Source organism: Puma concolor, chromosome A2 (assembly GCF_028749965.1).
Source record: "Puma concolor isolate L17-30 chromosome A2, mPumCon1.1.hap2, whole genome shotgun sequence".
In the NCBI taxonomy this organism is placed as follows: Eukaryota; Metazoa; Chordata; class Mammalia; order Carnivora; family Felidae; genus Puma; species Puma concolor.
The window spans coordinates 157,716,829-157,735,718 of record NC_141668.1 but is presented as its reverse complement, the minus strand read 5'-3'; the positions used below and the strand labels follow the sequence as shown (position 1 = coordinate 157,735,718).

The window sequence follows — 18,890 nt, the reverse complement described above, 5'->3', positions numbered from 1 at the left end:
GCCGCCGCCGCCGCTTGCGCCCGCCCGCGGTGGCCGCCGGAGCCGCGCGCCTCGCGTCACGCGCCGCAGCTGGGCCGGGGGCGCGCCGGCCGGAGCGCTGGGGCTGGGGGGCGGGGCCGGCACAAGCTCCGCCCCGAAGGGGGCGCGGGCGGAGGGGACTTGGGGCTTGTCTCGGCGTCCGAGACCCTGAGGGCGCAAGGGTGCTCTGTCTCCCAGAGGCGGCGGCGGCGGCGGCGACCAAGGGCGTATAAGACCCGGCGTTGACGCGATGCGTCCTGGAGACGGGCCCGCGCTCCTGCCCATTTTCCAGTGGAGGAAAGCGAGGCGCGGAGCAGCGGGGGACGGAGTCTGCCCGGCGCCCTCCGGTCCTGGACCCGGTACCCGCTCCGTAGTGCCCCGTGCCCACCCTGGCCCCCCCCCCCCACCCCACCATTCAGTGTCCGCGATGTGGGGCACGGTGAGCACCCGCCCTTCGCCGATAATTCTCCTTCCAGGGCCCCCCAGCATGCTTCTCCGGCCCTGTCCCGTCCCTCCCTCGGATTTCACCATTCCTGGCCTCAGAGCCACCTGCTGCTATCCACGACCCTGAGTACCTGGCAGGCCTCCCCTGCAGCAGGTTTAACACAGGCCTGCAGGGGAGGCAGAGGGAGTGGGCACTCATGTGCTGGGACTCAGAGGCTGGATCAAGACTACTGGTTCCATCGGGAACACCCCTGGTGATACTCTACTGTCCATTGATCAGGCCCTGTGCCTGAAGCCCCCAGTGGCCATGATCGAGGTCACCTGTTAGGGATATCACCTTCCCTGACAATGACAACCCTCCAGGGCTCCCACATTCTTGTGTTCTGCTTTCCCTCCCACGTTGGACCTCTTCCCAAAGCCTTTAAGACGTAGAGTGCAACAATCAGTGTGGGCCCTGTGGGAGGCCTGACCTGACCTTCAGGTGTATGGGTGAAAATAGAGAGGACTGAGGAGGCGCACGTCTCTCCTCTTCAACCTTCGTCCAGTTGAGCAACACATCCAGTTGGCCCTGAATGTTTACGAATTCAGTCACCTCTCTGTACATGCACAGCCTCCTGTGGCCCTGAACCCCCCCTAGTGGCTCCTGCCTGGTATCCTGGCTTCCTGCTTATCCCACACAGATACCAGAAGGAGCCTGCTTGCTGTCCTCCCTCTGCTCACAGCCTTCCATGGCTTCCATCATGCAGAGTAAAAAGCCAGCTTCTCGCTGGGACTCAACCTACCCTCATGCTCTCCTTTCCATCTTGCTCCCATTTGCTACACTGGCCACCTCACTGTGCCTCTAGGACCCCTCCCCCCACCCTACAGTCCAGCCTGAGGGCCTTTGCAACTGGTTATTCCCGCTGCCTAGAATGTTATTCCCCCAGGCGCTAGCAGGGATCGTAACTTCCTTCAGACTTCACCTACAAATGTCACCTGCTCGGTGCACCCTTGACTTTCCCATCAATCTTTTTGTTAGTCTGCTCACTGTACCTCCTACTCATTATTCCTGACCACGCACTCTGTGTGGGCAGGGGTCCGTCCCGCCCATCAGACCAGGAAGAGACAGGCCCAGCATGTGGGAGGTATGAGGCCTGCCTGGTCTGGTCAAGTATTAAGGCCCAGCTGGAGGCCAGAGACATGATTAATGCTGCAGCTTGCCCAGCAGGCAGAGGAGGACTCAGGGATGCTCAGAAAACTATACGTGTCCCCAGAGCCCTGATGGGCCTGTGGTGCAGCCCTGGATGTTCCAAGTCCCCCACCCCCGCCCTCCCACCCAGCACTATCTGGTCACCATGGCAGCCATCAGTAATGGGAGAGGCGCCCCCGCCCACCAGCCCAGTCCCAGATGTGTAGAGTTTCATCTTGGCGGGACCAGCTGGAAGGCCACCAACGGGTGGGGGCGGGGCAGAAATGAAAGGTGGCTCCTGGTGCTGGCAACTGAGACCTGACAAGGGGCTGCTAAGGGTCCCCTTCCCTGTTCCACCTGACGGCAGGCCTCTTCTCGCCCGAGGAGCTCATCCCCAGGCCATCCCTCCCCACCCCTGACAGATGCCTCTGCCGGGGGATTCTTCTGTCACTTCCCTCCCCTGCTGAGCTCCGCACCAGGCAGGGATGGGACAAGGGTGGGCCCTGCTGCTGGGGATCCCGAGCTCTACGTCCCGTCCTGGCAACCAAGCACCACCTCTGAGGTAGATGAGGCCAGACTCTGGCAACCCAGTATCTTATCTTCTTCCTGGAGAGGCCCAGACACTGACCTAGGGACAAAGAGCACAAAGCCCCGTCCAGCTCGCAGAGCCCAGCGCGGCCTCCGGGGACTCTGCATGGGCTGTTCAGGCGGCCTTGAATGAATGCTGGTCCCCCGGGAACCTGGCCTGGCAGCTCCTTCCAGCTGTTTGGGTGGATACAGCTCAATGGTGACCTCATCTAAGAGGCCCAGCCAACACCACTCCCCTGCTTGCCTACCTCCCTCTCTCTAGATAAGAGATTCCAGCTAATTCCCTGGCTTTCTCTTATGGAAGGGTGCTCACCATGGATTTCTCTCTCCAGGTAGAGAGCTCGGTGCCTCAGCCACTGTGCCCTCCCACGCCCACAGCCCCAGCAGCAGCAGGTCTCAGTCCTGGCTGAGGACTCCCCACAGGGCAGCAGATGGTTGGGTGGGGTTGTGGGGGGGGGGGGGAGGTATTTGCTCCCTGCACATACCCTCCCCATGTGGCTGAACTGAGGCCGGGGCACTTCCTACCTCCCTCACCACCTACAGACGACACCTGGATACGGGTTTTGAGCCCAGAATGCCCCTCGTAATGGCTGTGACCACCCTGTACCTCAGTTTCCCTGGATGCCAAGTGAGCTTGGGAGACACGGCTGTGCCACTTGTAGCTCAGCATCACAGGGTGGCTGTTCAAGGGGTGTGCACCTGCTGCTCGCAGACCCTGGTCTCCAGGGCTCCCCTCCCAGGAAAAACCCTGGGTGACAGTGCCCAAGACCGTCCCTTTCGAGCCATGGTTCCCACATGTCCCTCCCAAAGTGGCCAGAGCAAACATGGATCGGGGGGGTATACCTGTGGTGGAGACATTTATTGACAAAATGGGGCCAGGCTAAGCTTCTGGCCAGAAAACGTGAGAGAACAAGAGGATGGGTGCCCAGCAGGGCGGGTGCAATGCCTGGCCTCGCTGTGCCACGGCCCGGGAACTGCGTCAGGGGCCAGCCTCAGGCGCTGGGAGCGTACTGCAGCACCAGCCGGTCAAAGTCATTCTCCTTCAACACGGATTGCGAATGATGGGCGCAGAAAGAGAAACAGAGAGAACATGAGTTGGGACCCCAGTCACGGGCCTTCCCTGGCCCAGCCTGAGGGGGTCTGGGGATCTGGGACACACCGCCAGCTTGGGCTCACCTTGGCCTGGTACTCCTTGATGAAAGGGTGGGACCTGTGTGCATCCTTCAGCTGGGACAGGTAGCGGTTTGTCACCTGCAGGAGAGGTGAGGCGAGGTTAGGTGCTTAGGGGCCCCCCAAGTGGCTCTCACACACAGGGCAAGGGGAGGGGTGGGGTGGCGACCTCCCAGCTGACACCAAGCAAGAGCCGTGGTCTCCCATTACCTCTATCACCCCACCCCGAAATCAGGCTGACAGAGGACCATCAGGGGTGGGGCGGGGCGGGGGCGGGGGGACCACCTGGAACAGCGCCTGGCACAGAGCCCAGGCTTAGCACACAGCTGGAGGATGTGCCACAGAGTTCAGGGTGAGGAGACTGGAAGGGACCAGGGACCCAGGCCCCAGAAGAGGGCGGAGGGCCAGGAGGAGCACAGGGCAGGTCAGGCGGGACAGGGTTAGGAGGGGAGGTGGGTTTGTTCTGGGCACACCGTACAGAGAAACCCCAGAGATCTTGGTAATGGAACCTGGACCCTAGGCAGACCCCTTGCCCCCAGCCTCACCCCACCTCCCTGGGCCTAGCCCTGACTGCACAGGGCGGGGGCATCTGTCTTCCCGAGACCAGGGGTCCATGCTATTTCTGGGGTGAGTGAGAGTCGTCCTGTCTGTGCTGCACTGCCCTAGCTCTGGGGGCCCTTCCACAAGGGATGGGTGACTGACAGGAAACCCTGGGAGGGCCCCTGGCCAACTGGGCCAGTCAGTCCTCCTACCCTCCCTGCCCTCCAACAAGGTGGGCTCACAGGGATTGTTCCCCTGGGCCCCTTTCCTCTGTTCTTTTGCCCACCCCCCACCCAGAGGTGGCACAGGTGGGGGTCCCAGCTCGGCTCACCCTCTGAGCCACAGCCCACTAGTTTGTAGGGCCCATGGGAGCAGCGGCCCTATAACCCTGGCCAAGGTACGACCCTAGGGGTGCACCACCAACACCAACTTCCCAGGGCCCCTCAGGCTGATGGCAAGTGACCCCCTCCAAAGGAATGGGTTTCTGCCCGAGATCCTGAGCTTCATCTGGAGCGGGGGCCACATCACAGAGCCCTGCTCACTTCAGGATGTCACCGCGGGGGCCAGAAAACATCCCCTGCCCCGGAAGGTCCTACCTCAGGGGGCTTGCCCAGGTGCTGTGACAGGACGATGAGGTTGATCAGTGTCTCCGGGTGGCCACTGTCCTGCAAACATGGGGGACACCAGGCGAGCAGGGTCAGCTCCCCCAGGCCTCCAACTCAGCCGGCCTGGCCCCATATGAGGCAGAAGGATGCCTTCCACTGTCCCAGGGTGAAGACGCGACCCACACAAGGTCACACCCCCAGAGGCGGGGCAGGGGGTGCTGCAAGACCCAAAGTGCGCCCACTGGCCACCCTGCAAGGCAGTGACCTCGAGGCCCTCGAGGGAGCCCCAGCCCCTCCCTACCTCCCTGAAACAGCGGCTTCCCCTCTGTGCCTGCTGTCTCATCTTGCAGACTAGGATGGGACAGAGCCCCGTGGCTTATCGCTTGTGGAACGGGTGTGTTTACCATACCAATCTCAAAGTAACAGAGCCCAGGCCAAGACAGTGTCCACACCCTCAGAGCCAAGCTGTCCCTCTTGCTGTAAAAATGAGGTCTAAGACCCGGGGCAGACCCCACCCGTGCCTCCTGCTCTCCAGGGGCCTCGGCAAGAAGCTGCCGGGAAAATTACCAGAACATCCAAGCGGCTGACCTCACCCCACCCGCCCGCGCGGGGCTCCAAGGCAGAGGGAACCCTGGGAACTGGCCCAGGACCCCCTTGGCCAGGAACCCCAGACGGAGCCCCTGGTGGCTCTGAGGCAGGGACACCGCAGGGAGCCCTGAGGGGCACATGGAGCAGAGACACGGCAACTCGGACACACAGCGCTGTGGGCTCGAGGACCCCAGCCTCCCGCACAGACCGGGCTCCACTCCGTGGCTGCCCTTCTTTGGGGAAACTCCCCTTCTCCCGGCCTTAGTCGCCTCGCTGCTCTAATGGGGGACGACGACACGAGCTCACAGGAGCAACATTCCAAAAGGAATGGGGAGAACGGTCAGAAGCATGGGGTGGCCCACAGGCACAGGGTTGAGCGATGCCATGGAAGACCTACGGCCATCAGGGGGTCAGGGCCATGGGGCAGCAAGCCAGCCCAGCTGGTGTCTCAGAGAACGAGGACAGATGGGTGTCATTTGACTGGGGACCCTACTGCCCTCTCCTTCTGGGGCAGAGACGCCCCACCAGGCGGGCCTTCCTGACTAGCCCTAACTGCATACAGAAGTCCAGCTATAGTCAGACCCTGTCAAGGAGGCGTGGGGACCCGCGCAGGCACAGGGCAGGGGGCGGGGCCGGGAGCTCCGCAAGTGTGGCCCGAGGAGCACCTGACGCCCGTCCCTGATCTGCACATAGCCTTCCGATGGTAACTCAGCTCCTCCCAGAGATAAAGGAGAGAAGGCCTCCTACCGGTGTCCATTTCTCGTTATATCAAGAAATGTGTTCCAGGGGCGCCTGGGCGGCTCAGTCGGTTGAGCGGCCGACTTCAGTTCAGGTCATGATCTCACGGTTTGTGAGTTCGAGCCCCGTCTCGGGCTCTGTGCTGACAGCTCCTGTGTCTCCCTCTCTCTACTCACACTCTGTCTCCCTCTCAAAAATAAACATGAACAAATTTTTTAATTAAAAAGAAAATGTTTTCCAAAAGTGGGAAAAAAAAATCGATGTTTCTACTGATTATAAAAATAACACACGACTTCCGATACTGGTTGGGAGAAGACAGCTGGGGCTACCCTGAGAGGACAGTGCCCTTGGTCCCTCTTCTAGACGAGGACAGGCCAGGCAACGTCTCCCAGTCTGCGGCCTGCTCTCCCCTTGGTGATAAACGGCAGGTGTCTCTTTCAAGTACAGGCTCAGGTGACAATCACGTCGAGGCCCCCAGACCAGGTAGTCAAGGTGACAGAGAGAACATTTGCTCCGCTCAAGCCAGCGGAAGCCCAAGCTGATGGGATCCCTCGCATTTCCGAGAGAAAAGAGAATCAACGTTTTCAGTTGCGATCCCAATTTTTAGCTGACCTGGCATTAAAATACAATCCCACGTGAACACAGCACAGGCCCCCGGGGTCTCCCTCTGCCCAGTGTGCCTCCGAAAAAGCCCGAGCCCCGCGCCGCCTGCACCAGGAGCCGGGGTGTGGGCTGGGCCCGATGTACCTTGTCCAGTGCCTCCTGCAGCACGCCTTCGGCGGCCTCCCAGCGGCCCTGGGCCATGTGGCAGGCCGCCTGCCCGTTGAGCAGCAGCAGGGTGGATGAGCACTTGTCGGCCATCTCTTGGAAGATGTAGTAGGCATCCTGCAGCTTGTCACCACCCTGCAGGGACGGTTCCAACACCACTGGCTCGTCACCCTGCCTCCCGGCCCGACCGCTGCCTGCTCCCTCCTAGAGCAGGATGCCAGCACTTCGCCGAGGTGATCCCGGTACGGGCGGCCCCTCTCTGTCACCGGCAGTCCTGACCCCAACCACTCAGGTTCTGTCTGCCTGTGAAAGACGCAGCAGCACTTTCGTGGGGGAGCCTGAGACCAAGATGTGCTTGTGGAAACACCACCAAGCTGGCACAAAGAGTGGGCAGGGTTCACCCTACTGAACCGGACAGATGTTGGAAAGCGGCCTGGGTGAGGCCTCGGGCCCCCAAGGGCAGTGCAGGCGCACGAGGATGGGGAACACATTTTAAGAAACCCATACAAAAATGGCTCAGAGAAAGGAAGCCCAGCGCCAAAAGCCTGAAAAGAGGCCACTGCCAAGAGATGGGGGCAGACGTGCGGGAGGGAGGGAGGGGCTGGGTGGAGGGGAAGGTAGGAGGGGGACACTGGCAACTGCCCAATGCCAAAAGCCCAGAGAGCAAGCTGAGCAGGAGCCAAGCCCCGGGTCAGCCCCATGAGGAGGCCACACTGCCAGGGTGGCCCAGTCAGTACACCAGGTCTGGTTCCAGAGCCTCCCAGCTCATCCGCTCTGGCTCTGGCTAAGCCACTCGGCTAGGAGGAGCCGGGAATGGGGTTGGGATGAACAAAGTGGGAAATGAAATGTGCAAGGGGTGGGGGGCTTTCCTGGGGGATGGGCCCTGGCTCCAAAGGAAGCAGAGATCCGATGTGTCCGCAGAACCCCACACCGGCATTCTCCCCACGGGAGCGGCCAGCACTGCAGGCAGGGGATCCTCCCAGCTCTCTGATGCTCCCCCCAATCCTCCAGCACGGCCCAGGGGCTCACCACAGCCAGATTGACCCATGCCGTAGCCAGCTGGGTGAGGGTAGCATCCTCGTCCTGGTCCTGCATTTTCTTCAGCTCCTTCCTGGGGACACAGGAAGGGTGGGAGGGAGCCCCCCGCACCGCTTGCTCGCGAGGCACACACTGGTGCTGGCTCCCGGCTCTGGCCCGACAGCCCCCACCGCATACTTGTGAAGCCCAGCCCAACTCTGCAGATCCCACTTCCCACGTCACATAAGGAAACTGAGGCACGGACAGCTCCACCCCTCATCCCAGGCAACATCCTGCAGGGGTGGGCAAGTAGATGACAGTGCATCACCACAATGGACTAGAATTAAGTACTAGGAGAAGCGATCACAGCACTAATACTCTGGGCCTCGGGAAGGGCGCAGGGAGGGTCCCCATGCTAAGCGTCCCCAGCAGGCGGAGGCCTGGCTTCTCGAGAGCATGGGGTCCCGATGTGGCCTGGCCCGCTGCTCAGACAGCCTTAAGAGCCCCAGGTGGGGCCAAACAGAGGCTTACCGGGCGAGGTCCAGGCGGTCCAGCTTCAGCAGGATCTGCACGGTCATGGCCATGCTGCGGGACACAGCGGACAGTCAGGAGGCACCCTTGCCACGCTACTGCGGCGCTCACTCCGTGTGGGCGCCACCTCCGGGAACATTCCTAGGAGAGCTCAGGCCACCGGCCCTGCCTCGCAGAGGGCGATGCTGGGCAGAACCGGACTCAGACCCAGACACTGCACGCTGGGCCAAGCCTCTCACCGCTTCCTGGGGCCCTGGCTCCCACATTTCACCACTGAGTCCGCTCGGGGCTGGAGCTCTCGCCGGGTCCCAAGGTGTCCGGCTCTGACTATCCTGAGGCTAGACGCCATGTCCGCACCCCACTCCTGGTGTAAAGGCGACACTGACAACTGCCAGATGCCGGGAGCCCAGAGAGCAAGCTGAGTAGCCAAGCGCAGGGTCGGCCCCCAGAGCAGGGTGTGAGTTCGGTCACAAAGGTGCTGCGGGGGCGGGGGGCGGCTCTTACCCCCTCCGTTACTGTACCCATGGCTTCCCTCTGCCTGACAGCTGTGCCCACTGATGACCTACGTAGACACTTGTTCCCACCTTTTCCCACCAGCTCGTGACCCAATAGCCAGCTCAGCCTCTGCAGGAGTCTGAGGAACAAGTGCAGAGTCCGCTGCCTTGTAGGCCGTGCGCCGGACCTACTTCTAAGCCACCGTGAATCCCTTTCTGGACTGACGGGGGATGTAAACAGATACAAAATGAATGTGTGGGGACCAACCAACAGAGGGACAGCAGGCAGCAGAGTTTACAGAGGACGGTTGTTGCTCCCTCTGGGCCAGAGCCCTGGACACAGCAGCCTGGACGCGATGCTGGCCCAGAGTCACCCCCGGGGCGGGGGGGGGGGGGGCGGCTGCGCGCTGCAAGGGGCTTCAGCACCCCAGCCCTGGAGTGCCCCGAACGGTGGGCCAGCCTCAGGGGAGGGCCTGGGGGGACCTGGGGAGGGCAAGGAAAGGCCAGGGCCCAGGGCCCAAGAACACAAAGGCTTCATGTGGGGGTGGGGGTGTAGAAACCACAGGCAGAAACAAAGGTGCTTTCTACTCTGCCATCGGGGACAGAGGGTTTCCAGTCCCAGGAACCGTGTCCTTGGGAACAGCGGTCCAGTCGTGCAGAAAGGAGTGTCTCCTGGACCGAGAACGGGCGCTGCTGCCTAAATGGGAAGCCTGGGCCCCACCAGTCTCTCAGGGCAGCCCCCACCGTTCCCATGACAACGCCAACGAGGCCTCGAGTCGCCTGGAGCCCGGAGGGGCCGCTCAGGCCTCCAGGCCTTCCCCCAGGGACAGGGCGGACACTCACCACTCGAGGCCGTCCCCCTGGTGCAGGGCACGCAGGGCTGCATCCGGGTTCTGGTCATGGAAGTAGATGGAGGCAGCCATCAGCAAGAAGGTGGTGTCGGTCACATCCACGCTCCTGCTCATCTCCCGGTCCAGCTCGGCAACAATCGAGTCCCTGTAACACAAGGCTGTTCAGGGCCTGCAGGCAGGGGTGGGCAGCAGCCTCAGCCCCCGCAGGAGCAGACGGGTCCAGAGAGGCGGAGTCAGGCCCCCAGGGGAACACAAGAGCTGCAAGTGTCTCCGGCGAGCCCCACTGGGTGCCAGCTTCACCGCCTTCCCACAAGGCACTTCTCACCCTCACACAGAAACCGAGGCTGGGTGGTTTCAGGCCTGGTGAGGGGACGTGCTGCAGGACGGGCCATGTCCACAAAGCAGCACAAATGACCGCCAAAGCCTACGGCTCTCCTGGCCCTCAGAGTTGGGGGGCTGTAGTGTCTACACCACCCCTGGACGTGGAGGGACAGGCTGACTCGCCAGAGGTGGCTTCTTGGAGACTGGAAGTGACACAGATGAATCTCACACCAGTGACGTCGCTGCCTCTTCAGTGAGGCCGGCTGCACTTGGCAGGTGGGCAACATGCTGGACTGGGGGCCGGGCTGGGGTCAAGGCTTAGCCGAGGATCAGCCAGTTCCCCCACAGGCCACAGGACACCCGAGCCATGATCTGCTTACAGAAAACAGTCAAGACCCCTCGTTTCAAAAGGACGCTGAGCAGTGGACAAGAGAAGGGAAGCAAGGGCCAGGACCCGAGTCGCTGTCGGACAAAAGCTGCTGTCCAGGGTCCACGGGATCTCCGCAAATGTGTGCGTGTCACGCGGGCTGCGGGGGGGGGGGGGGGGGGGCTACTGGTCAAGGATCTGTGTCTGAGGGCCCCTGGAGATGGTGACATGCCAGGTGCCCGACAGACACACGACTTCAAATCAGAGACTATGTCCCGCTCTGCACACCTGAACCGCATACAGGGTGCGACACAGAGCTGGTGTGGAGCCCTCAAGGCCACCGCGTGAAGTTTCCTGCCTGGTTTGTGGCACCGAGAGGAGACACGCTGCGTGCTGTTACTGTGACGTCAGTGTCGTGACGCTGTTACCCTGACAAACCATTGTTAACCTTCTGGTTCTGGTGCTTTCTCCACAGCCTGCTTGCTGGGCTAAGGGGCAGCAGTTTGTGCTGCCAGGATGGACGCAGCCTGAACCACTGTCTTCCTGAGGCCCTGCTCCGACAGGGTCCCAGAGTCCCCTCCTCTTCTGAAAGGAGAATGGCGCCTGTCATCCCGGCTCATGAGGTGCAGAGGGAGACATGATAGCCTCAGGGAGCCGCCTGTCTTGCTGTCCTGGGGCTGCCGTCACAAAGCATCACAAGCCGGGGGGATGAAGAAAACAGAGACGGACTCTCACAGTTCTGGAAGGAAGAAGTCCGATAGCCAAGTGTGTGCAGGGACGGTTCCCTCTGAGGCCTCTGAGGGCAAATCCATCCCGGGCCTCTCTCCTGGCTGCCCACCGTCCTTGGCATCCCTTGGCTTCTGTGTCACCCCGATTCTACCTCCCTCTTCACACGGCCTTCTCCTCTGTATCTTCTCCATCTTCTCTCCGGTCTCTTATGAGGACACCAGTCCCTGGATTCAGGGTCCACCCCATATCCAGGATGCTCTCAAGATCCTTGACTAGTTCTATTTGCAAAGAACTCATTTCCCATGATGCTCCATTCACGGGTTCTGGGGGTCAGAACCTGGGAGCCCCCATTCAGCGGTCACTGCCGACAAGTATATCCCCCTGAGCCTCGCGCTTCAAGGGCGAAGGAGCCCAATCAGAACACGGGACATGGAACGCTGTCTTCTGTAAGAGCAGTGGTGGGGGTCACAGCAGATGGTCTCACCCATGCCTGGGACCCAAAGACTCGGGCCTATGACAGTAGCATGGTCATCAACGAGGTCATAATCAGGTCCTGGCTAAGAAGTTCCATCGGGCAGAGGTTGGGAAAGGCCCTTCTCTGAAGCTCCTTGCCGCTATGCGGGATGCTCCAGGGTGGTGGTGGTCTCAGGGCCGGGCAATGGGGCAGGGGAAGACCCACAGAGCAGAGCGTCTCCATGTCATGGGCTAGGCTGCTGCCCTATCTCAGGCACCCCCTGGGGAGCACTTTACCTTCCTGATCCGAGGGGGCCTCAAAACCAACCATTCCTGGGGGGGCGGGGAACGGAAGTGCAGAGGAGCCACGGAGCCTGCCGTGTCATGCTGGTGCTCCACGCAAGGGAGAGGCGGGGCCACATGGCTCCCCCCTGCAGAGCCGAGGCAGGGGCAGACCCAAGCACCTGGGCAAGCATCCTGCCAGCAACAGACGGAATGGCTCAGGCAAATGCCCAAGCGGGGTAGGAATGTGCTTTCACTGAGGTTCAGGGAGGTGAGGAGGTGGGGAGAGACGCCCCCCCCAGCCCCCCCCCCCCCACCCCGTCCTCACCTCTGGCTGTCGTTGGCCAGGTACTCAGCGAACATGCGCACGGCCTGGAGCTCGGGGGCTGAGGAGGGCTTGATCTCCTCTAGGACCACACCGTACTTCCTCTGCAGTGAAGACAAGCGCACCATCAGCTTGGCCCGCTCTCCCTGCGGGGTCGACACCTCAGTCCCCAGGAACACATGAGAGCTTTTCAGGGCTCTAGCATCACCCTGGCAGAGCCCCAACACCTGGAACCAGCACCCACCACCCCCAGGGACCCCTTAGCCTATCAGGTGCTGGCCCTGCCACAGCACCTGCTTGGAGCCAATACAGTGTCCCTTGTCACCTGTCAGGCCACAATGCCCTCCACTCTAGCCGAAGACCCTGGCTGCTCACTGTCCAGCCCCCAGTGCTGAGGTGACAGGGTGAGGGCCCTGGCAGCTCTGGGCGGGGGGGCGGGAAACACGTCGCCCAGGGGCAGGGGGTCTGGGCATGCACTTCTATAAACTGGGACATATACCTCTCCCTGCTGACACTCAGAACTGGTGGTGGTGGTCACTGCGGGGAGGGGAACTGGAGTCAGGGGTCCATTTTTCATCACACTCCTTTCCAGGTAGTTTTAATGTTTTTGCATCCACGTAGAGGTGTTTGTTTTTTTTTTTTTAAATGCAGGTATACATCCCAGGGAGATTCCAAGGTACACCGGGGCAGCCCCTCTGCTGGGGGCCACACACACTGTTCACCCTCAAGGTCAGGGGGGAGGGGGGGTCTTGGCCAACAGGAGGGCGGAGGTCCCATCAGGCCCCAGAACACTCCACAGAGGGAAAGATATGAACAGAACCAGGAAACCACTGAAGGCCTGATGTGAGGTAGAGGCAGCTGTGAAGCCATGTGCCACAATCCAAGGCGGGGGGGCAAGGGACAAGGGAGGCTGGCTGCCTGTGGGCCTTGGGGTGGGGGTGGGCATGTGGGATTCTCTTTACCATCTACTTGATTATTCTGCAAACCCGAAGCTGTACCGAACAAATGAAATCTGATTATGTAACAGAAAAAAAAAAAGAAAGAAAGAAAAGGGAGAAATCACTACCCTGGCCCCCCGGCCTGGTGAGCCTATAACCTTGGGAAATGGCCACCTACTTGTGGAGGCCACAGCAACTGCCCCTGCCATCCTCTGTCTGCCACCCCCCCCCCCCCCCAGGACTCTGTTCCTCTCCTGTCCCAGGGACACCGGAGGTCACGGCCTGCACTCACCTGTGCAAGGTATGCTCTGTACAGAAAGACATCCCTTTCCACGTCTCTCCCTGGGCTTGATGGCTGAGGAAACAGAGGCCGGTCAGGACACTTGGGAGTTGGGTGCCAGACAGGTCTTCAGTAGAGGCCAAGAGCAGGCAGCGTCTCCAGTGGATTCCAGGCCTGAGTCCCAGCCCTGATCTTGTCCCACACGACCACCACCCCAGGAAGGGGCTCAATCCTCACCCCTGTTCGTCCAGGTGAGGGAAAGTGGAGCACCCACTCCCGCTGCACAGCAAGGGGCCAGGGTGGAGCCCACACCTTTAACCGCGGGACACATGGCCACTCATACCGACAGGGGCCCCCAGGGTGCAGCAGATTGAGACAGAAGTTGCTCGATGGTACACGTGGTCCAAGATGTTGGGGGGAAAGGCCCTAGTGCCTGGGTTTGTAAAAGTAGAGAACACAGGCCCACGAGGGTTCCCATCCAGAGGTGGACGGGTGATTCTGCAGAACTGATGAGACCCAGGAGATGTGCAAAGGGGACTTTATTTTTTTGTAGCAAATATTTCTATGGGGCATGTTCCTGTCTTGTTTTTGTCCCCAAACCCTCTTTAAACACGCAAAAGAGAAGAAACAAAGGTTTGCTTCACTCAGAGGGCCTCTCTAGGAGAGCTCAGCTGGGCTGTCCTGGTGCAGTGACATCGGTGTCCAGCCTGGGCCATGCCCCCCAGCCCCACTACCGCAGAGCTGGGGAGGTGACATCACACAGTGGTCACTCTGGGACTGTGTCCCCAGCCAGGCGACGAAGTTATGGGGAGGCCGACCAGAGCCAGGAAAAGAAGAAGGCTCACAGGACTTGGGCAGAAGCCGTGTGCGGAGGGCTGGGCAGACCTCCAGGTCTAAAGAAACAAAAATGGCATCTTTCTGAACAAATGCTTCTCAGCCGTTTCCTGCTTGGGGATAGCTCGTCAGAATGACCTGAGAACAAAGCCAGGAGGCCCATACCCACCAGTGATGGCCAGCTCGAGTGGCCACTCACCACTCCCAGATGGCTCAGAGGCGCAGCCAGGCCTGAGGATGAGTGCCATCGGGGGGCCAGGGATGGGGTGGGGGCTACTGTCAGTATGGTCACACTGGACCTTCAGCTTCTTGAGGCTGTCTTCACTGCTCTGTCCCCAACACCTGGGCAGTACCTATTATCTTGCAGGCACTTAAGAAATGTCTGACAGAGGAGCACCTGGGTGGCTCAGCTGGTTAAGCATCAGACCTCGGTTCAGGTCATGATTTCACGGGTTCGTGGGTTCGAGCCCCGCATCGGGCTCTGTGCTGACGGCTCAGAGCCCGGAGCCTGCTTCGGATTCTGTGTCTCCCTCTCTCTCTGCCCCTCCCCCGCTCATGCTCTGTCTCTGTCTCTCAAAAATAAACATTAACAAAAAAAAAAAAAAAAAAAATGTCTGACAGGGCACCTGGGTGGCTCAGCCGGTTAAGTGTCCAACTCTCAATTTCAGCTCAGGTCACGATCTCACAGTTCATGGGTCCAAGCCCTGCGTTGGGCTCTGTGGTAATGGCACACAGCCTGCTTGGGATCTTTCTCTCCCTCTCTCTCTGTTCCTCCCCTGCTCTCTCTCTCTCTCAAACACAAATAAGCTTTATTAAAACAAACGAACGAACAAACAAAAGGAATGTCTGACAGATAAGGGAAAGTCTTAATGGCGACACAGCACTACATCTAATCACTACATCTATAAGGGCAGTGACCCACCACGTGTTCTACCTGGGGCCACCTCAGAGCTGGCAGAGCTTGGGGTCACTGTAATGAATTGCCATAAACTGGGTGGCCTGAAATAGCACAATTATTCTCTTAAGGTCCTGGAGGCTAGAAGTTCAAAGTCAAGGTGTCAGCAGGAACACACTCCCATCAAAGGCTTATCCTAAATGCCAGATGATCTCATCTAGAGATCCTTTATGGAATTATACCTGCCATGATCTTTTTCCCAAATGAGTCACATTCACAGGTTCTGGGTGAACATATCTTTTGGGGGATACCGTCTAACTCAGCACAGGCTGCCCAAGAGGGTTTAGGTGGCCCATGGACCACATCAAATGGCCCAGTGGGGACAGTATTCCCATTCTGGATGCATCAGGGAGAATGTCATAGTTTCGGGCCAGTGCGTGTTTCCCACGTCCCCAAAAAGGAAGCGGCTCCCTGGCTCAGAGGCTGGGCTGCGGCCTGCCTCCACCCGCAGTGACCGTCACCTCTTGTTTTCAGTCATTCCCTTAGTACAGGAGGTCACACTGGTCCTCCCTTTCAGCAGCGACGGAAAGTTTGCACGTTATGACAGGAGAAGACTCGAAAGAACGTATTGCTGTGATGTAAGCAGAACAGACGCACGAGAGGAGCCAGACAGCAGAGCATGAGTGTGACACTGAATTTCACAGTGACCCTAGTGAGACAGGTGCCATTGTTCCCGTTGGACAGACAGGGAAACAGGCGCAGAGAGGTACAGCGACTCAGGCCTGGCTGCAGAGAGTCGTAACAGGGCCAGAGGCTGAGCACGGGTCTGTCTCAGTCTTCTTACCGTCTATACTACCCAGCAAGGAGGCGGGCACACAACTGTGGTGGTGAGCCGAATAAGGGACACCCCCACCCCCCGGCCCCGGCCCAGTGAAGTCCGTACCAGGCCCTGGAATCTGTGAACAGCTTACATGTCACAAAAGGGACCTCACAAAGGTTATGGACCCTAAAATGGGAAGAGTGTGCCGGGTTACGGGGGAGGGCCCAGCCTAATCACAGAATCTTAATGGCAAGAACTTTAATAGCAGAGAATAGACAGAAATAATGCAGCAGCAGGAGAAATCCAAGCGAGCCCAAGTGTGAGAAGGATTCTGTGGCTGGTTCTGACGTGGGGAGACCACATGCAAGGTTGAGGACTGGAGAGGGGCCTGTGTGAACTAAGGCTGACCCTGGGGCTCAGAGCTAGCAACCTGAATGAGTCTGAAAGCATATGCTCCCCTAGGACCTCCAGAAAAGACAGAGCCTGGCCAACACCTTGATTTTAGCCTGCTGCAAGCCATGGAGAACTTCCCACCTGCAGAAACCGACCGAGAGATAATGCATTTGTTTTGTTGCAAGCCTTTGTGGCCATTCATCATGGCAACATCAAAAAATGAATATAATCAAACAAGTGTTATTTCACATGTAACAGCTTCCTGAAGCCATTTCAGGCGTTGTCCCCGTTATACAGATGAATGTCAAGGAAACCAGGTATACCGTCAGAGGTCAAAGGTCGGAAGCAGGAGAAAGGAAGCCTTCCCTCCTTCAAAGTCCAAATTCCTCCCAAGCCTCTGGCGGCCTCAGTGAAGAGCTCTGCCATTCCTTTGCTTGGTGTGCCAAAGGCCTCCCACACCTTCAGAATAAAATCCAAACCCCAACTGTGGCTCCCAAGGCCCTTCCTGTCCCCCTGCCCACTTCATTCTCCATCCCCCCCCTCGCTCACCCCACTTCTGCTACACCGGCCTTTTATGCTTTGACTACACGGCACTCATCTCTGCCTCGGCACCTTTGCCGCAATTTAGGGGGTTAGATGCTTCTCAAGGTTAAGTCTCAGGTTCAAATGACAGCCAGTGAGGCTGACAGGCCACCAGGGGCTTACCGGACCACTCCCACCTGGAGCGGCCTCCTCCCCACCATTTTCCAACTCAGCACTGTTTTGTTTTGTTTTTTTTTAAGAGAGGTGTATGTAGGTTTTTTTTAAGTTTATATATATATTTTTAAATCATCTCTACACCCAACGTGGGGCTTGAACTCAGAACCCTGAGATCAAGAATTGCATGTTCTTCTGACTGAGTCAGCCAGGCGCCCTTCGCTCAGCACTCTACCTCACCTTGCCCCCTTAAGCGCTCAAGCTGTTATTACATATTCACTCACTTCTTTACTTGTTTAATCTCTTTGGAACACTAGGCCATGTACAAGTTAAAAAAAAAAAAAAAAGACTCCGTTGAAAATAGAACCACGAGGCCAGAAGGGGGCGCTCTCAAGCCCTGACATTCCAAGTCAAAAGCAGACCCCAGCAAAAGAGAGGTACCATGATTCCCCCCAAGAAGACTACACTTTAGTACCCCCACAGGAGAACAAAAGATCTCCTCCCGGGGTAACTGCCTAGCCAAGAAGAGACTGTCACAACTCAGGCAATGAAAAGCCACTACACTTCAAGCTCCCAGTTTACTCCAAAGGATTTTCTGTTTATAACAGCCCCTCTCAACTCCCCCCTTTCCTCTGTGAAAAAGCAGTCCTCTCCTTTGATCTCTGGACATGCCTACGGTTTTGCCATAGGTTACATGTCCCAAACTGCAATTCTCCCTTAATCCCCAATAAACTCATTTTGCTTATAAAATAGATGAGTTTTCTTTTTAAGGTTAATAACCATGAGGGCAGGCATGACCCTGTCAAGTTCACTGCTCTTAAAGACTCGCCAACGGTTCACTCTCAAAGTGTCTGTGACGTCCGTGTCCCTCCCTAAAAGTTCCTGCTAAAGGACCTGTCAGGCTGGGCCCTGCCTGACAAGGCTATTTTCTAGCTCTCAAAAGGCCAACCTCATTCCCATCACTATCCATCACACCACCCCCTGACTTCTTGTTTATTTGCTCAGTCACTGTCCCCCTTGGGAGCCTGAGCTTTCCAAGAGACCTCGGAGTTTTGTCACTGCTTTGAGCCCAGCACGAATACACCGCCTTGACCCATTGGGAAGCTCAATGAGGAATGAAAGAATGAATGGGCAAGTACGGGGAGATATAACCAGGCTGGTGGGGCAGGCAAAGTCGGGGAAAACATTTCTCTCTCGAGCGGCGGTGCTAGCCTTCCAAAATGACAACAAACAACAGTCCCTGCTTCACGAGTAACGAGGGTACGGTGGCACACGTGGGCCCTCCCCAAGCGAAAATTACTACTACTATTATTATTAATACAGTAGTACAAACGCCTCCCTTACTCAAATGCCTTCCATGGCGCAGAGCAAGCTCTCGGAGTGAGAAGTATCACAAACTGTCACGGCTTTGAGTTTTGTCATAAGAAAAGGGTAATTCCTCACAGCGCTCTGAAGAGATACGTGGCGGGGGGGGGGGGGGATGCCGCGAGAAGAAGGAAGATTTTTAAAATCAGGGCGCGACCAGTGGCCACCAGGAAGCGGCTTTCGCCGCCACCTTCCCTCGCCTCCAAGCGGCCGCACCTTCACCCGCTGAGCCTCGTTAATGCACTGCTGGTAGCTGCCAATGTAGAAGGCATTCTTCACGTCGAACAGCTCGTCCACTTCCCCGGAGCCGCCAGAGGCCGAGACCGGAGCCGGAGGCGCCATATCGCTGTGGTCCCAGTCGTTCCCCTTCCGGAGGGACACGTCGGACGGAAGCAGGGATTCGCTGCAAAGCGCTCTGGGAAATGGAGTTTACTCGTTCCGGCCTGGAAATGAGCCAATGGGAGACTTAAAGGGGGGGGTTAAAGGACGGGAGTCGCACGTGCGATCCGCAGGGCATCTCGGGAATTGTAGTTTGACTTGATCGCACGAGCCAGTGGGACTCGGGGAAACATAGTAAGCATGTGGTCGAGGCTGGGAATGGCAGAGTGAGCTAGAGGGGGTGGGACCACGCGGCAGACTACCCAATAAACTATAAGGTTTCCGTGACGTCAT

At 58.6% G+C, this 18,890-nt stretch overlaps 1 protein-coding gene across 1 annotated transcript; it reads right to left on the bottom strand.

The window, feature by feature from the left end:
• Positions 1 to 3,058: 3,058 nt before the first annotated feature.
• On the bottom strand, positions 3,059 to 18,610 carry COPE (coat protein complex I subunit epsilon). Its single transcript, XM_086698531.1, has 10 exons — positions 18,435 to 18,610; positions 13,228 to 13,290; positions 12,001 to 12,101; positions 9,513 to 9,665; positions 8,176 to 8,229; positions 7,657 to 7,738; positions 6,607 to 6,762; positions 4,525 to 4,593; positions 3,395 to 3,469; positions 3,059 to 3,258 (listed from the first exon to the last, which is right to left on the bottom strand). Exons 1-10 carry the CDS (start codon positions 18,558 to 18,560, stop codon positions 3,211 to 3,213), a joined length of 927 nt encoding a protein of 308 aa, XP_086554657.1. The 5' UTR covers positions 18,561 to 18,610; the 3' UTR covers positions 3,059 to 3,210.
• Between the last annotated feature and the right edge of the window lie 280 nt (positions 18,611 to 18,890).